Below are 19,786 nucleotides of genomic sequence, written 5' to 3' on the forward strand. Positions count from 1 at the left end.
AGGCAGCCAGGGGCGGGACCCGGTGGTTGGATGGCTGGAGTTACTCGCTGTGGTCTAAAGATTAATGGAGGGGGGCTGTTGATCTTAGGGATCGAAGACTACATGGTTGCTCTCAAGAAACCACTGGACTTGGCGCTTGGAATAGAGACAAATGGAATGATATTCATTTGAAATAATCAACAGCAGCAGAAACTGTTAGGTTCCTGATTTGTTGTCCATATCTCAATTGAAACGGCCTGACTGCACAGACACAGCACCTGGCTAAGCTAGCCAAGTTGTGGCACAGGCCAGGGTACGACTGACAGCCAGCTTGCTAACGTTTGTTACTCAGGCGCAGAGAACAGGTTTCGACGTCCCATCTGATGTTTTGGACCGGATTTGGGAACAAGCAAACCACCGCAGGAATAAAGGAAAATCGAGTGACATCTTGATTTACCAGCGCTCATTTGGGAAATTGACAAGCTAGCTAGCTAGCTACAATTATCTGGCTAACGCTATCTATCCAAGGTTTGCTAAGAATTAGCTTGCTAGCCCTGCTAACCTGTAACGTTAGTTAGCTGCAGACTTCGACACATTCGTTTGACTGGAGTTATTCAAACTCCGTAAGGGAAAGCAGTGGAGGTTGCTTGCATATTTACACCAGTCAGTCAATAATGATAGCTGTTAGCTAGTAGCTAGCTCTCAGCATCATTCAGCCCAGCGACAACGTTAGCAGTTAGCTGCATTTAAAGGTTCGCAAAGGAAAACTCAGTCCGAGCCGAGGGTCTCCACCATCAGCCTGCAATCATGGGCAACACGCCCACCGCCAAGAAAGGCAACGAGATGGAGAGCGGTGAGTAACTTACTTTTACCTGGAGCTATATCTAACATGTATCGTCTGAGTGTATTAACAGGCGGTAACAGTCATTTCCTGTCGCCCATAACGCTAGCGAGGTGTAAAGTGTACGCCTTGTGTGATGTACAGGCCCAAAGACTCTCTACACTGACCCCCTGTAAAAACACATGCAAAAGCTTTATTTTCTGTTATAGACTGCCAGGAGAGGGTGATTATGTAGAATGTAACGCAACTCTAGGGTGGGCAAGCCCTCTTGAAGCACACACTTGTCATTCAAGTTCAACACAGTGGTGTAAAAACTTCATCCAAACTCAATTACTGCGATGCCCTATTCATCACATCCAGCTGAGAATATTATGCAGACTCTCAACTGATTCTGTGGGTTAGCTCGTGATGAAATGCCCCAGGATATTTTCAGAGGTACCAGTGATGATGACACATAGCCTCATAACAACCACAGGTTTCTGTCTGGCTACTGTGTTTTAGCTCGTTTATTTCTCCTCTCACAATGTTTTGGCAAGCTGCGATGAAGTTACACATCTAATAACTTTTTTTTTTTTTTTTTTTTGGTGTGAAATAACTTCTTACAGTGTCCACTTTTTGGCAGCCAAATAAGTTTGTGACAAAGTAGTCGTGTATTTAAAGAAAATGGCTGTGTTTACAAATATTGGATGTTTGATCTGTTGCCCTTCACCAAAGATTGGTGCTCAGTATTTTTAGCAGGAAGTTTATATAAGTGATGTGGTGCTCAGGGGAAATCTTAATTGTAACGTGGTCCTGAATCTCAAGTCCCACAGCCAGTGTCTGACAGTTAGTGAGGAGAGGGGAGTTGGTTGTTATCCAGAGTAGGAATAAGCCACTAGGGCGGGGTCATATGATGCATGCAGTGTGATCCTCTCCAGGCAGAACCTTGAAGTCAAGGAGTCTCTTGAGCATCATGTGATGGGCAACATTTAGAACAAGAGCACTTGTATGTCACTGTGTATATGTGTGTGTGTGTGTGTTTGTGTGCGTGCGTGCGTGTGTGTGTGTGTGTGTGTGTGTGTGTGTGTGTTAGAGTGCAAGAAAGAGATGCTCAGACCAGCTTTCTCTAATGTTGTTCTGGGCTGCTGCTTCCTGCAACTTTTTTGGTGGTTGTTGTTGTTGTTGTTATTGTTCTGCTGCTACCCTGCCCCCTCCCCTCTCTCTCTCTCTCTCTCTCTCTCTCTCTCTCTCTCTCTAGCTCTCTATCTCTCTCTCTAGCTCTCTTTCTTTCTCTCTCTCTCCCCCTCTCTCTCTCACTCTCTCTCTCTCTACCCCTCACTTTGAAGTTGTTTGTCATTTTCACATTGTAAATATTTATCATTATCACATTTTGATAACAGAAGGGGGGTATTTTCATAAGTAAATAGCATATCTAGATTTTTTTTTATTATTATTATTTTAGTTTCTTCATGTAATCAAGTAATCTAGCTGGAATTTTCAACATCAAGAAAAGTATCCTGAATGCTACTCTGTAGTACCAAATATTGAAAAGAAAGTAGTCATCCCGGTACTTCATTTCCAATACAAAATATATACTTCTAAGATGAATTAGTCTACTAAAGAAGATAATCTTTCCTGCTGTTTTTCAAGAAACCCTTTGTTTGCTCAATCCGAACAGTCATCTGTCTGCTTTCTCCAAGTGGGGAATCACAGGGCCTAACTAAGACAGAGTTGGGAGGACACAGTGTTATGTTTGCATGCATAACACACAATAACGCTCAAGTGTGCTAGGTCTGAGCAGGTATCTGTGAAATGAGCCTCAGCTCCTTGTTGCTGGTTGAGTGTGGGTGTGAAGAGTGGCCTCCAGCCTGTCTGTAGTGTTAACCCCTGGCTGGGACCCACTGTAATAAGGCCTGCGGCTCTCAGTTGTGACAGTGTAGTGCTTTGTTTTTTAATTGCTGTGGCATTAATGGAAATTTGGGGGGAGGCGTGGGGTTTAGTAGGCCATAAGCAGGGACAGAGGAGGTCCTCCTCGTTTGAGGTTTGTTCACATGCCATGCTTCACATCCTTATCAGCCTGATCGCTGTGGGCCCGCCCTGATCCCCAGAGACAGGTGCAGGCCAGGGGTCCAGAGGCCCACACCCGGGAGCAATATTTTCCACAGTGCAGCTGGAGAGGACAACATGGCAGCTCGCTTTGTTTCTTAGGGGAAACTGAGGCTTAGCATTGATTTGTATAGGGACCCTCTCTTCTGTTCTTGGGGAAGAACGCAGAGAGCTGCCTCAGTAGTATGGAGAGCTGAGTCCAGGCCCACAGGAAGAAGCAGGGCGGACGGACAGTGTGAGCTGCAGCAGGAAACGGAGGAGCAGGGAAGGTCCAGCCCAGCCTCAGCTCTGCATAGTTGGTGTTCGTCTCCACTGCACTGTAAATTCAGCACAGCTGCCCAGGATAGCTCCAAGTCTTGGCCTCTAAGATTCAGTGTTTACCTCCATACTCTGGATTTCCTATTGGTTAGAAGTTCCCTGGACTCACCGCAGTGTTGGAAGTCGCCTGTCAGCCTGCCTGCCTGCCTCCAGCCTCATATGATGTCTGTCCTGCACAGGCTGGCAGGGAGGCTGTTTCAACGAGCAGGGCCCTGTCTGGGAGACACAGGCAGTGGAGAAGGCAGACATTACCAACCACAGGAGGAGCTAGAGGCCTGCTGCCGGAGTGAGTTTTCAGTCTGGAGCTAGATCTGGACACGAGCAGGGGTCAGGGGTGGAGCCCTGGTCCATGCAGAGACCCATCAGCCTGGCCAGTCGCAGACTGAGCTTAAGGCAGGGGTGTTTTGGTACTTAGATACGTTTAACAGTCAAGCTATTATTATTTTTTTCCTTGTTATTGTATGTCACTAAATTTGTATTATGAATTAGTTGTGTGTGTGTGTGTGTGTGTGTGTGCATGTTTGAACTTTTCACTAAAGACAGATCTTGGTTTGGTGGAAGGATCTTTCATCTTGGCAGCATTTGGCTGTACTGATGTGCATGGCCAGCAGCACTCGCATGTGTGTATTTGCGTGAGCAGTGCTCCCAAACACTCTGTCTCTCTCTCTTACACACACACACACACACACACACACACACACACACAAGCAGACTCATGCACACGTGCACGCTCACTCACACACACACATATCATTCTTTTTCATCCTGGTGTTTGTCTCTGATCTGTTGCCTATTGTTTTGTAGTTACACCAAAGTTCCACGGAAGGCATTTGTCAGTCACCGTGGAAGTGTGTGTCAGGCGCCAAGCCCCAAACATGACTCCGTCAGCATTAATCTGTAATATCAAACCTATCCCCAGCACACAACATACTTCACTGTTTGGTCAGCAAACCTCTTGCCTTATTTTCCTCAGTCTAGCTCACTTGTCGATTGATCAAAATGTGTGCCTGCTTGATAACTTGAAAAACTTACTTGCACTTAACACATTCCTTAAATATTTGACCAAGACATAGCTCACCTTGGATTATGGCATAAGGGATATTTATATCAGATTCCTTTAATTGGGCCATATAATGAAGTGCCACTCTGTCAAAGTGCAACTTGGGTCCGGTCTATAAATATCTATGTGGTTCATGTCCTGCTCCGCACACAGCTGCCTTGTATAACAGGGACAGGTTTGTGTTTGTATCGCTCAGCACTTCCTGTCTACAGTTAAAGGGGCTTTGTTATCAACATACACTGATCACCAGTGGACCTTACTGTTGAAATACCCATCAGCCACCTCTGATAACGTTAGAATGCTGAACTGGCAAGTTGTGCTGACACACTGGCAGAGAAAGGTCCTGAGATGCAAAATACAGCAGCAAGCAGCAGAGAATTGAGGATGGAGTTCAGGCCCTGGGATGGGATAGTGGTTTTAAGTAGTAGCTATCATTGGATTCTCACATCAACATGCAGTGGTGGTAGTATGCATCCTCAGTGTTTGCTGGTCTGTTAAGACTATTTGACAATATATCTGTTTAGTTGAACTGGTTAGTTTGTATCAGTCAGTTAAGGTCTTACAGGATATAGGATATAGACAAAATTCTCACTGATGGCTGATTACTAACAACTAACTCTCCAGTCATCAAAAAAAAAAAAAAAAAAACTTTACCAAGGGAGCTGGTTGGTATAATTAATCTTCCACTTTTAAACACACACAAACACATTCCCTGCATACATGTGGCTCTGTTTGCCCTCTGAATGTGCTTTCAAATGCATAGCGTGCAGTTGTGTGCTGTGTGAATGATGCCTAATGTGGACTGGGATCTGGATTGGCGCGCTTCACAGTTAAATGTCGGTCATAGCTCCCCAATATAACCCATCCGTTCCTGCGTCAGAGGCCCAGGGGAGAGATATAGGATTGATTTTTTTTTTTTTTTTTTTTTTTTTTTTTTTTGGAGGATCGATGCAGTGCTGGCACAGCAGAGACACTCGGGTGCATTTGGGCAGGGAGCAAAAGTTTCTCTGTGGTTTGTGTGTCTGTGCTTCTCTGGTGTCTCCCGAGACAGCCACTTTTATCTTTGAAAAATACCCAGTTCAACTCAGAAAGAGTTTCATCACAGCTGGGACATCTGATTGGTTCTGCTAATTACAGAAAGTTTTGGTAGCATCTAGATGCCTCCAGTTGATCTCAAGAGTCTTGACTTAGGCCTAGTTTTTCATACGACTTCCTCCCGGGGTTGGATAAATTTAACATCTAGTGTTTTGGTGACGCCCCTCCCCCCTGGTGACCATGCCCCTGTTTAGATCAATATATAGTCGTGTGTGTGTGTTTGTGTGCGTGTGTGCGTGTGTGCGTGTGTGCGTGTGTGCGTGTGTGCGTGTGTGCGTGTGTGTGTGTGTGTGTGTGTGTGTGTGTGTGTGTGTGTGTGTGTGTGTGTGTGTGTGTGTGTGTGTGTGTGTGTGTGTATGTGTTTTGACAGGAACAGCAGAGAGTACTCTGTGTGCAGAATAAATATTGATACTAACCAAGTGAGGGTCCAATTGATCTGTGTGAGTGTAACAGGAGCAGTGCCGTTGTGGGCACTGTATGTGACTATACACTGGAGGTGGATGTTGCTTTCTGAGCTTGATGGCCCTGCAGAGTGACAATCACCTGACGGACTGAAGACACCCTGCTAGCAAGGAGACTTGACTGTTTTCTGTGGATGAGCGAGGCTGCGGATCTGACCAGGGTGCTCTCAGAGAGGGGGATTAGGTCATGAGTCAGTGGATGTGAGGAAGAGGACAAGGAAGACGAAGAGGGGAGACTTAGCTGGGCTGATGTGTGACAGGAAGAGCTCCAGGAGGCATGCAGGGAAGAGGGAGTCATCCTCGCGCTCTAGTGAATCAGGATCGCGCTCAGCAGAGACTGTAGCAGCAGAGGTGCTCATAGCCATCCCAGATGGTAAGGAGTGTGTGGGTACTGGACAGACTGGGTGTCGAGTTATAGCTGATCACCTCCCACCGTGGTGGTAGTCATGGCAGCAAAGCCTCCAAAATCAGATAAAAAAGAGAGAATTCCGTAGAGACATCTGTTGATTTAGTCATGGAGCCCCAAGCTAAGTTTGCGGCAGCACTCATGCTCTTTTCTCCGAACAGCTCTTAAGTTATGACAGGAGTAGTTGAATTTGTAGCTCTGCTTGGAAGTAGGAATTGAATTGAGCAACATTCACGGGAAATGTTTTCTCCCTGGTGATCGGCCTGCTTCCATTGCTCGCTATGAGAGCAACCGTGTTCTTGGCCTGTTTATGTGAACTTTGGTCTTTGGCATTCCTGCTGGCTTTCTCCCATCCTATTGTTGGAGCTGTTAGTCTCCAGAGATTTTGCAGGAAACCGCATTAGCTATTAAGCTTTTGTTTAGTTTTATTTACGTGAGTGTGTGTGTCTGTGTGTGTCTGTGTGTGTCTATGTCTATGTCTATGTGTGTATCTGTGAGAAAAACACACTGAAGTTAGTTTGATTATAATTGATCTTGATTGCAGATATTTGTTAATTGAACTTTTTAAGTTTCTTTAAACATTTGTCAGTTTTCTGTTTAGTGTAGTTGGCACTGTGAAAGTCCATATCAAGAAGGTGGAGAAAAAATTGCTCCGTGCTTTGCTTTCACTATTGACAGTTGGCTGGTTTAATTTAAAATGGTCCTCAGGCTATTGTATTGCATGATTGCATTGATGACCTGGGTAGATACACATCCCACATTATCATGAGGGGCTTAACATGATTTATGTTCCCACAGTTTTTGAATATTTCACTGGTGACTTCAGTACTATTAAGTCTTGCAAATTTGTGATAAATCATTTGCTCAATTATTAATAATTTCTGTTTTGATTTTGGCCCTGCAATAATAAAATCTCTTGTAGAAAGAGGAGAAGCATACAATGTAGATCTCTGCTCTTAAAACAGAAAGCATGAGATTTATGATGATCTTGCGTGATGTTCACTGTGGTAGTATTTTTAGCCAGGGTTTAAAGTTCTTAGGCACCATGCCTGATTTCAGGCACACAGCCATTTTAAATTCTTAATAGACTTAATTGAATTCATTGTTCACATTTCCCCTTGAACAACTTTTCATGCTCAGAGCTGTATTCTTTCATTAACATCCTGTTTTTAACACCATAATAAACTACCAGCTGGTCAGCAGTTGAAACTCATACTGACTAGCCAGTTGAGTAGTTTTATGTTTATACCATCCTCCACCATCTTGTATTCCAGGCTAACAGTGGAAATAGCAGTGGGAAGGCAGTGTCCTTAACACAAGCACACAGATAGAGGAATGAGGAAGGACTGATTATCTGCGTGTTCCCACAGAGCACTGTGATTAACCCCATAAAGATAAGGGCAAGAAAACTGAACTTCTGCATTTGACGCTGTGTGTGCCAAGCTCTTAATGATCTATCCACAGGCACACATGTCAGTCGGTCTCCCTAAGCATGTATGTGTTTGTTACTGTAAATGCCAAGTCAGTAGCTCCCACAGCGGAGGACTAGCTGTGCCCTAGAAACTTTGTAGCCCTATGTTAACTGGACTTTTAGCCCACAGATAATTTTTGTTTGAAAGAGGAAGAAGCCTGACTGTAGAGCAGGGTATGCTAGATCACCACTGGAGCAGAGTCACTCGGGCCTGGCCTAAAAGGCCTCAATGTCACTACACTTCATGTACATTCACTTCCATCTTGAGTCTGAGAAGAAACTTGGATGAAGTGTTGACCACATACTGTGCAGCAAGCAGCAGCTGGTCAGAAACTGTATATAAAGCAAATATACATGCAAAACAGACAATCAGCAGTCACTCAATTCAGTTTTGTTGCTTACATCAAGAAATCAATTAATAAATTTAGAATCAAGGCACTACATGCCCAAACTCTTTTATGCCATACTTCACAAGTGCCTCTTTCCACTGTCATGTTGTGTGTGTGCCAGTGTTGCCTCTAGCACATGTTACTGTAGGGCAAATTGAGTGTGATATGCGAACGCAAACATCCATTATCGCAGTAGACAACGTTCAGTGTTGTAGTATACAAGGCTATTTGAGTCCATTTGATCCTTATATCACATTTTTTTTAAAAAAAAAGGTCTTTGCATTCTGTAGGCAGTGCTAGGTTGCGCCACAGGGCTGCAGCAAACAGTGCTATCACTTTTGGATGAGTGGTGGACTTTGATATGGAGTGTTGTTTCTGAGGCATTCTACATTAATTTTAACATATTTACATATGTTTTCTGTAATTTTGAAAAGAAAGGCATTATATTTTAGACCAGTTGCTTCTTGCTACCGGGTATGTAAAATTTCCTGGAGGGTTATGCATTGGTCGTGCTTGAACTTGAGATCCAAGTAAATGCAAATGAATGAAAACGACATCTTGAGGCTGCGCAGACCCACCCTAGCCTCATTATGAAACAGGGCAATATCAGCCTTTAGGTAAACCTCAGGATCACCCCAGCTAAGGTATTGCTGAAAAGCAGTATTGTTGTGTTTTCAGTTGTTTTCACTTTCAACATTCATGTAATAAAATTATCCAGTGTTGATTCATCTTGTGCTGTCATGGTTGGAATAGATGTAGTTACTTGCGCTCGGTGAAGTTATTATAGGCCATTGCTACATATTAATATTTCTTCATAATTTGTGCTACACTCAGTCATTGGAAGATCATGTCAATTCCTCCACATTGTAGAATATGAACTGTGTCTTGGGGATTGGCTGAGGTGACCTGGCAGAAAATGTCTCAACACATCATAGTTGGTAGTCATCAGTGTGAAATGGATGAACTCAGTATCTTGAATTTGCATTTCCTCTCTCATTACAGTGAAGGAATTTCTTGCCAAAGCCAAAGAAGATTTTCTCAAGAAATGGGAGAATCCAGCACAGGTGAGAGAGTGACAGAGGGAGAGAAAAGGAAAGGGAGAGACTCACTTCTGGTTTCACATCCTTGCTCATTCTTAAAGGCAGACTTGCACAAGCAGTCCTGCCAGTGTTTATTTTTTATTGGACAGTGGCAGTGTGCCCTCTGCTGGACTAATGTGGAACCTTTTCTGTGGTTATAGTGCGTTTCTCAAGTAGAATCCATGAGCTAATGACAATTATACTTAACAAAAAATACAAATATAAAATGACACAGTTTAGTTAGTTACTGTTCATGTAAGAAAATCATTGGTCTGAGAACAATTTGTGGTGGGGAAAAAGTGCTCTCTTAACAGGCATGTAAACAAGTTTGTGCACAGGAAGTTTTGTGGAAAAATGATGAGGGATGTGAAACATGGAACCAAAACTGTTAAGTTTATATTTTGTTCAGTATAGTATAATTCATGTTTCTTTAGTGCATATCCTTTTTTACATGATATTTAAGTTTTAGTTGAAGCAGCAGTACCTAAGGTAAACCATAAACTGCTGGTCAACATGCTCTTTTCTCTTCCAGCAAACTGCGGCATTGGACCACTTTGACCGTCTGAAGACCTTAGGCACAGGTTCATTCGGTCGAGTCATGCTCGTCAAGCACAAAGAAACGGGCCAGCATTTTGCCATGAAAATACTTGACAAACAAAAGGTACTACTACTCTGAGGAGTGAGCCAAACATGGCCATCACAGAAGAATACTGCTCGGGTTATGAATTTCATGCCTCGGATGTGCAGTCCAGCCTCTATTTCTGAACACGAACATCTCTCTTAACTCAATTTCAAGAACTCACATGCTATTTTATAGCCTCAGGAGTCAGACAGTCTTCACTGGTATTTGTATGAGCAACTCTATGACAGAAACAAGACACCAGAGAGCCAAGAATGATTTGCAGTGGCATATTCACAAGTATACAGCCTGGACCTGCTGAATTAACCACAAATTGGACTTGTTTTATAGTGACATAAAATAATTACATCAAATTTTATGTGCAAGTAAACCTTAGATTTGGATACTAACAGCTCTAAGCCAGAAAATATGCACTTATTAGTCACTCTGTGTACTGTCACAGTTACCCCTAATCTGTGATGCCATACCAGCAAGCAGCCCCATGGCTAATAACAGCGTGACTGTGGCACAGTGATTTTTCCAGAGTTATGAGTACATTTCCTGATTTCCCAACTGAGAAACCGTAATACTAGAATAGCATGAGGATCACTTGATTGTAAAAGTTCATATTAATATCATGCAATGCCATAAATATGGGACATTGCTTTGAGAAGGAGGTGCTCATGTTCACATGCCCACCAGACAGCCCAAGGATATACAAACACCATAAGTGTGTTCGTGAATCGAGTAGTATTCCTCCTTCACTTTGACTTCTGTAATGTTCTGTCCGGCCATTTTGACACCCCACTTTGTCCTGTTTTCCCCTCAGGTGGTGAAGCTGAAGCAGATAGAACACACTCTGAATGAGAAACGTATCCTGCAAGCCGTCAGCTTCCCCTTTTTGGTGCGACTGGAACACTCTTTCAAGGTATGCATTGAATAGCTTTTCTGTAAATCTTAGTCCAGTTTGCTTTTGTATGCATGTGCAGAGTGGTAACATCGAACATCTGCTTGTCTCTCTGCAGGACAACACTAATCTGTATATGATAATGGAGTATGTTCCAGGCGGTGAGATGTTCTCACACTTAAGGAGAATTGGCAGATTCAGGTGAGTGATGTTCTCAGCGTGCCACTGTTTGACAGTAAATATTGTGGCCCAGGTCTGACCCGCTGACCTGTCTTGCAGTGAACCACACGCCCGCTTCTACGCAGCCCAGATTGTACTGACCTTTGAATACCTTCACTCGCTGGATCTCATCTACCGAGACCTGAAGCCGGAGAACCTGCTCATTGACCAGCAAGGCTACATACAGGTGAGGCATTTGTTTTTTCAATCAACAATTATCATTCAAAGTTCATTGATAGGGCTGGGTGATATGGACAAAATCAAATATCACAATTAGGGCTGTAATGACAGTGATGATATTTTTTTTTTCACCACGGTAAGAAAAAAACAAAGTATCACCACAGTTAATGATTAAAATCTCCAGCACCGAACCTCCTCACAACCCAGAACTAAGGTCTGCCTGGGTTTTGTTTGATTATTTATTTATTTATTTATTTATTTATTTATTTATTTATTTGGGATCTCTGAACTCATTGGTCTTTCACCTGTGTCTCTACTACCTTCCATTCCAGAGATATAAAATTTCAACACTTGAAAATTTCAAATAGACTTGGCTCTTCAAAACTGTGGTTATGACAGTAATGAGCTAAGGACTGCGGTGGGCATCGCATAACTGTGGTATTAATGCGGCCCTAATCACAATATTTTGACTGACGTTGAGACAATATTGTGGTAATGACTACTGATGCTCTCACAGAATATTTACACTGTCAGATTTTTGATAAACAATCATTAGTAATGTGGACATGATGTGGACAAGCAGGTGGAGACAAGTAATAACACAACAGGTGGAACAGCCCAATAAGTTGAGAAAATAGTGGCGAAATACCTTGTCTTATATCATAAAATTAATACAATATTGATATACTGCCCAGCCGCATTCATAGGTGTTTAAAATGTATGTATCACATTCATATGGAGTCACAAATGCCACTATATAGTAAGAACATGAATTGTCACTTTAACAGTCTGTGGTCTTTAATCTGAGCATGTTGATCCTGTGCTATAGGTAACAGATTTTGGATTTGCAAAAAGAGTGAAAGGCCGAACCTGGACGCTCTGTGGGACCCCAGAGTATCTGGCACCAGAGATCATCCTCAGTAAAGTAGGTGTTCATCTTGGTATACCGTCTGCAACACCACTAAAAGGAGTTCTTGTTTCAACATACGAGGCTTGATGTGCATGTTTATATAAGTTTGTTTTACCACAGCTGGATGTAACATGTAGAACTGAACTCAAATGCTGGTGAGTAATTGTTTAAGGACATATCTGACTGCCCTCTATTTCCTCTCTCTGTCTCCCAGGGTTATAATAAAGCAGTGGACTGGTGGGCTCTGGGAGTGCTGATTTATGAGATGGCTGCTGGCTACCCCCCCTTCTTTGCAGACCAGCCTATTCAGATTTACGAGAAGATTGTATCAGGGAAGGTGAGTGTGTGGAAGGTTACTAGTACCGGTGCTGTGTTTTTTCTTCAAATGTATTCATTTAGTTATTAATGAATTTATTTTGATATTCAGATGTAGACTGAGCAGAGGCTTGATTGAGCAAGATTCTGTGCAGTTCCTCAGTGAATTTATGGATGTACAAGCTTCAGTTAGCAAGCTAAAACCTATTTCAAAATAAATTTTAAAAAATGCATTTATTTCATTTATTCTCAGTTCTCAGACAGGGCTGTGCACCAAGACCAGAAAGTTTTACCTTTTTTGCAGATAAAATATATATTAATTTACATTCGAAACAATGGTTTACTGCAGATATGAGCAAAAGTTTCATAGATGGTATTTTTTATGGTACTTTTTAGATGGTAGTATTTTTTTCTGTGTACACCAAAAGGACTGTGGAAGTTATGTGAAACATTTGCAGCTAAGGTGTAAACATTTAAAGTCATGGTTAGATTGCCACAATAATCAAGCTTTTGCCTCCTGTATTAAGTGGATTCTGCAGATAACAGATGATTTGTTGAAAATAATATTCTCAAGACTTGTAAACTGTTATGAGGTTTGTTCGCACAAACATACAGTGGAGTGAGGAGTCTGATGTCTGAGTTACTGACATTATTTCTCCTTGTGATGCCGATGGCGCCGTGGTAACAGCAGCATGAGGGAAAAGACATCATATTTACTGTGGTTAATTGCTCTTTCTCTTTCCTTGAAAAGACTTTTTCTCTGATAAACACAGTCATGCAAAAGTCACACACAGACTCACTATTTCTCAGTAAACCCCAATCTTAACCCTCAAAGATTAAGGATATGCGAATAACTCAACCTGATTAAATGTGGTAGAACTTGATTATTTTATTTTTTTTTTTTTTTTAAGAATAATTTGGGGTTTTAATATTTAGATAAAAAGTTGTGGTCCAGAAAGAGCATTTCATCTCTGTATGTATGGTTCTACTTCATGTCCAGTCATGAATTTCAGGGTGTCTGTAGCTGTCCAGTAGCTGCTGTCTTAATTGATGTATCAAAACCGGACTGCAACACAGAATTACTCAGCTGGCTGTTAAATATCCCTCAACCATCACTAGCAGCAGAGCTGAAGCTCCAAAGATTGGTTCAACTGGGATGTGTAGCTCATATACTAAATCACAGTTTTGTCACAGGTTTAGAGCAGCACAAACACTGAGGAGTGCAGCAGAGAGGAGAGAGACTATGAACAGAGACGAGCAGAAATAGAGGCTAAGATCAGACAAGCACAGCAGTCACATCCAGTGGGGAAAGGCAGTAAGAAGAAACAGACACTGAGTTCTGCAAACTAGAGACAATCAAGTTCCAAAATTATCTTCAGATGATGAGATTATCTTAACTTTGGGCAAATTACAGACAAACAGTGGAATACTGGTCGTACCATATCTGAAGCGGATGCTGTAATTTGATTATTTAAATATTCAGAAGGTTTTTTGTAATGATGAAATGAGTTTGTAAAGTGAAATCAGTTAATAACATGAAAATTCTTTATTCAACTTGAAAGTAACTTTTGTTACTTTGCTCTGATATCAACTTTGGCTTTGTTTACAAAACATATAAAATACTAATGAAATGTAACTTTACCATATTATTCTCTAGGCTCATTCAAATAGAAAAAACTATAACAACTGATTTTATTATTACCGTGTTGTCTTGATGTACTTGAAGACTAAGATTTGGAAGGAAATCATTATAAATTATCTGAACCTTATGATGGAATGACTAGGTTCTACCTGTGCTCATCTTATAAACATACAGTTTCTGTTATAGTTTTTTGAGATATTGCAGCAAAACCTGCATATGCAGAGCCACACCTCGACAGAGCCTTGTATTTTCAAATTCACATACTGCTGATTAGCTCTATTTTCACCTTTTGCCCACAACCACAGCGGTGAATGAAAACACATTTTGCACCGGAAGGCTATTGTTAGTTTCCCTTTTTAATCAGAATATTGGATGAGGCCAACGTTACCTTTCATAAAACTGTTGGCTTCCTGGCTTTGTCATGATTCGAAGTTGGACCTGCTTCGTGGCTGCATACACGCTGACAGCAACAGGCGCACTGAATCAACCCAAATAATCCAGAGTGAATAGATTTTACGACTGAGTTTCATGCCGAGCAAGTTTGAATCAGAATCAGTCTATTCACCAATTGCAGTTACCAAGTGCAATAGTACAGGAGTTTGTCTTGGTGACGGTGCCAAAAACGTATCGGTAAATCTTTAAATGACACAAGAATATACCAGTGCACATGGCAAAGGGAGAACAGGGCTACAAATTCAGTGTAAGGGCTACTATACAAGACATAGAGTAGACTTTAGACAAAACATGTCACTTCACATAAATCAGCACACTTGTTCACTTTGCACATGTAGGTGAGAGCCTCTTACTCGACTGGAGCAGCATACTAGGAGGAAGTGTTTTTGTGAAGTTGTTTAGACTTGGGGGGGAAAATTAATAAAATGGGTGAAAAGCTATAGCACTAAAACCAGTCAAGCGCTTCTCTTGTTGTCAGATAATAACATTGTCTTGCTGTAGTCCAAAAAGCATGGCTTGAGAACACACTGTGTCACACAGCTAAACCACAACCCTGTCACATTTCTGTGGCTGTCTGCAGGTTCGCTTCCCTTCCCACTTCAGCTCAGACCTGAAGGACCTGTTGAGAAATTTGCTGCAGGTGGACCTGACCAAGCGCTTTGGCAACCTCAGGAACGGAGTCAACGATATCAAGGGCCACAAGTGGTTCGCCACAACTGACTGGATTGCCATCTACCAGAGGAAGGTAAAAGGGCCAGCCCTCATACAACGATGTGTAAAAGTAGCCACCCCTTCCCCCTTTAACGTGGGAGGTCAGATCACAGTTTGCTAGAAGAAATGTGACAGTTGAAAATAAACATGGCTTAAAGGTGAGGTGTGTATGTGTTTGTATATGAATGCTCCAAGCAAACCCAGACACCCCTAAAACTAAACAAACACTGACCTCTGTGGGATGGTCTGATCTAAACAAAATGGAGTAAATATACAGAATAAACACACTTGGGTGAAGATCACTGAGTTTGGTTTATTCGAAGAACCATGTGTAAAAACTTGTAAGGTCAGGTTTAAAGGAAAAATCAACCCAAAGCAGTGGCTCTGTTTTAAAAACAAAAACAAACAAAAAAAGACAAAGCCACAGGCAGTGCACAATGCATTTTTGTCCCTGTGTTTGTTGTTGCATTTTATGTTTTTTCCTTCTTGTGCATAACAGGGCAAACTTTTTTTCACTCAGTTACAGCAGAGATGGATGAAAAAATTGTTCAACTATTTGAGACAAATGATAAACGGAAGGTTGTAGCATCAATTTCCCGGAATTAAAGGGCAAGAGCCTCTGTCTAGACTTAATGATTTGCACCATAGTTCAACAAGACAGACACCCTAATTTCTCTAGCGATAGTCTACTATGCAAATGCAGCCATGCTTTGAATAAGGGGCACAGGTCTTTTTTTAACACTGCAAAAACTCTCACTTTCCTGCTTGTTCTTGCACGATCGCTATTGGTGTATCCACCTACACTTGTAACCCTCTAATGCATTCAACAAGTTAACTTTCTGTTTTTTGGGCCTGTCAAAAGTCATCCTAGGAAATTGAGGAAATCAGTAACAGAAGTAGAAATAAATGAGGCAGACTTGGGGAAAGTGGATGCAAGAAAAAAAAAGAAAATTCCAACACTTCATTGCAAAATAACTCCTGGAATGCATTAAACCTCAAGGTTTAATGCATATCGGTCTTAACAGAGGGTGTGCAAAGGGTTGACTTTTCCTTTAATGTACAGGAGAAGGTGAAAATGTATAATTCATTTTGTTTTAACGTTAATCAGCCTAAGTTCCATATGCAGTGGTAATTGAGTCTTAATCTTGTGCAAATGTCTTTTATTCTCCTAGGAATCATTATAATGTCAGCAAATAGTTTGTGCCGCACACCTTAACTTCTACTTGTTACAACATGCTATTGACCAATGGATTTTATTGTCCTGTGTATTTCAGGTGGAGGCTCCCTTTATTCCCAAGTGCAAAGGCCCTGGCGACACAAGCAACTTTGACGATTACGAGGAAGAGGAAATCAGAGTCTCCTTCACAGAGAAATGTGCAAAGGAGTTTGCTGAGTTCTAGATCGACCGGGAGCAGAGGAAAGAGACAGGGATTTAGAAAGGAAAAGGGGGTGTGAGGAAAGGGTTAGGGTGGACTGCTAACTTGCTTATTGTTAATGACGACAACAATGTAACCCCCATCCCCCAGTGGAGAGGTAGGCAAAGCGAAGAAAGATCCAACAGAACCAGCAGTGTTGCCTTTTCTGATTGTTTCTCAACTGTTACCTATTCATTTTATTTATCCCTCTTGTGTTTGTGGCAGGGGCTCAAGGAGAAAGGGCATAGGTTGTTGCTGTTCAGATAGTTTTGTATCTCTCTGAAGGTGTAGTGGCATGTTTTCAGTCTTTGCAGGTTGAGGCATTGATTTTTCTGTTAAGGTACTGAATCTGCTAGGCTCCCTTTTTGAATGGGTCCTCTCTACAAGCTTCTCAAAGAGTGATTGTTGTATCTTGTCACCCTAGTTCCCCCCTCCATCTCTCCATCCCGAATCTGTCCAAGCAATACCAAGTCCAACAGACGTGCCTATCATAACGCCAACTGGTTGCAAAACCGTGTCGAAAGCATTGGTGCAGAGCTTTGGCTGTGGTGGCATTAGCCCTCATGCCCATTTTGGTGGAAAGCTTGACACTCTGCACCTGCCTTTGTCTGCTCAATGTGGCATGATTACTGGGTAGATGATGCTCTCACTGCTTGCAGTTGAAGCAGCGGTGACCCCTTTGATCAGAGTCAAAATGATTAATCATGTTAATCTTCATCTAGGTCTTACACTTTTTTGGGGACCTGTGAGAAATGGTGTACATGAGCTCTACATTTAAGTCTGTCTCTCTCTTAGCCGAATTTATTAGAGGGTTTTAAAATCCTTTTGGTGATCATTTTGTCCTTTTTATGTCAAATCTCTGTGCTTGTGTGTTATTTAGTGCTCAAGGGTGGGTTAAAAAGCTGTGATTTGGCAGCAACTAACATTGTGATCACACACTCCTGACTATTGTTTATTTAATTCATAGTACATTTATACATGTATATTGATATATATGATAGAGAACGTGAAATATCCATCTTTTTCAACATTGTCTCATAGCTGTGAAACCTGAAATTAAGATTTCATAAATAAACAAGTATGAACTCTGCCAAATTTGCAACCTGAAAACATTGCAAAGTTTTCTGTATGTAACTTGGTGGTGGATTTTAATACGCAAAAAAGTAGCAAATCATTTCAGCAAATTGTGCATGTTATTTTTGTACAATATCACTTTGAAAAGAGAGATGGCAGAACGTTGAGCTTTATTTGTATTGAGGTACCGGAGATTGTGGATAACGTGGTGACTCTCGGCTGCCCTATTTTGAAGATGGAACAAGACCCAGTTAAATACGTCAAACCCCAAGTTTTTATGGGCTTTGTTCATTATTCAGTTGTAGGGTGACAGTTTGCCAATAATTGTCACTTCACTAGGTCTTCTCACCTTTACAATTGTGTTTTTTCCCCCTCTCTTGTATATACCCTTACATGTAACGCCTTCAAATAGACTTGCAGTCCAACCAAATGCTTGGGACTGTCGAGAATGGAATTTTTCTTTTCTTTCTCAGCTTTCTATGTAACTAATTGAACTAAGGAAGCTAAAGCTGTCCCCTGACTTTCCCCCTTGCCAAGTTTTATTTTTGTGGATGCAAGACAATCGCAGACCAAATCTTATTGCTGGTTTGTTGACTGAACACTTTGTTTTGGTTTAATGAAGGATGTACACTTTTGCCCCCCAAACACCATAAGCCCTAGGTGCTAGACTTTGTCCATTTCACTAAATGCTTTCCTGTGACATGTTTGATGTGCACCGATCTGTTTGTCATAACGTCTTGTAACATGGCTTATTTTTGAGAATGTTTTCCAGTTTAAATGATTTGAATAGGCTTAAGTAATTATTTTGGCAAGTCTCTCGATGTAATTGACATAAACTGCAGGATGCCTTTTGAATGTCTTGAATTGTCTGATGGAGATGTTTCAATGCTGTTTTTGAAACAAATGATGTGTATTTTTTAGAATTATTTTTTTCTCTGAGGAGCTTTTTTTTTTCCTTGCACGTGGTAAAACAACCTGACAGCAAGAGATCCCCTGGACCTGGGGCATGTGGGAGAAACCATTCTGTTTCCACAGCCCGCTCATATTTACTCTCATTGCTGTGTATCGTTTGGTTTGTTCGAACGTCACATTGGTCGGCGGAATGGATCACCAACGACCATCTTCACGGTCCTTTGCAAATATTGAAGCACACACCGCCCTCAAATCTCATATTTGAAAGATTTATGCTAATGCTTGCATTATTTGAAACTTCAGACATCATGTAATGCTTTGAAGAGAGCACATGTAATATCCTTGGTTTTTGGTTTATGGTCTGATAAACGACTAAATCAGTGTTGGTGGGCGGAAGGCAAAGCCCACTTGATCTACTTAGGACACTGAGGCCATCATATTACTTTTTGTTTCCCCACACCCAGCCTCTTGTCAGCTGTCTGTAAATTCTTTGGAGCTATCCTTTTTCTGTCAGCTTAACACTATCAGCTGCTCTGTGCTCATTGTTTTTTTTTTTTTTCTTCTCCTGTGTTTGCCTTATGTTTTGTTCTTTATTCAGACATTACACTTTTTACATCTGAGATGTTATTTTGCGTTCATATTTTCTAATTGTATTTTCAGAAAAAAAACAAACAAAAACAAAACATGAATCTTTTCCTCCTGACCTGGGTACAGTGATTGTGTAGTCTATTGTACCTTTTGGGAAACAATACTGTATATCTCTGCCTTTGACAGTCTTAACTATCTTACCCTCTGGAGAACTTGACAGATACCCTTAGAACACAATGAGTATGTTAAAAAAAATATACATAAAGTAATATTTTGCAAAATGTATCATTCCAATAAAGTTTTACTTGTTAAGACTAATATCTCTGGGTTATATGTAAGCTCTCACTTCACCTTGCAGAATTTCACTCATTAAAAAAATAAGTCACATGTAACAAAATAATAAAAATGCATTTTATTTGTGTCACCAATACTATATATAGGGAAGTCTAGTTAATGGGTGATGCTGACTTCACAGTCCTGTCTGTTATACTGCACATTTCAGGAGGGAGACAGATGCAGTTGAATGATGCTGTGTACCTCCTATCCGAAGGGGATCAATTAACAATCAGCTCCCAGCATCCCATTTTACATTCTCTCCCTGATTTAGTACACTACAAACCAAGGACACTGCCTTTTGTACTGTTATAACATTAATAT

At 41.4% G+C, this 19,786-nt stretch overlaps 1 protein-coding gene across 3 annotated transcripts; it reads left to right on the top strand.

Annotated features, from left to right (window-relative positions):
- The first annotated feature begins 15 nt into the window (after positions 1-15).
- On the top strand, positions 16-19,447 carry prkacaa (protein kinase, cAMP-dependent, catalytic, alpha, genome duplicate a). Of its 3 annotated transcripts, none has more exons than XM_030058343.1 (10): positions 16-832; positions 9,108-9,169; positions 9,717-9,845; positions 10,633-10,731; positions 10,829-10,911; positions 10,990-11,116; positions 11,939-12,034; positions 12,234-12,356; positions 15,010-15,174; positions 16,415-19,447. In XM_030058343.1, the coding sequence occupies exons 1-10, from the start codon at positions 787-789 to the stop codon at positions 16,538-16,540; spliced, it is 1,056 nt and encodes a 351-aa protein (XP_029914203.1). In that variant the 5' UTR covers positions 16-786; the 3' UTR covers positions 16,541-19,447. The 3 variants fall into 3 exon arrangements, with proteins under 3 accessions (XP_029914203.1, XP_029914204.1, XP_029914205.1); XM_030058344.1 differs by lacking the exon at positions 16-832 and adding an exon at positions 3,041-3,509; XM_030058345.1 differs by lacking the exon at positions 16-832 and adding an exon at positions 5,764-6,212.
- The last annotated feature ends 339 nt before the right edge of the window (positions 19,448-19,786 follow it).

This window comes from Myripristis murdjan, chromosome 8 (assembly GCF_902150065.1).
Source record: "Myripristis murdjan chromosome 8, fMyrMur1.1, whole genome shotgun sequence".
In the NCBI taxonomy this organism is placed as follows: domain Eukaryota; kingdom Metazoa; phylum Chordata; class Actinopteri; order Holocentriformes; family Holocentridae; genus Myripristis; species Myripristis murdjan.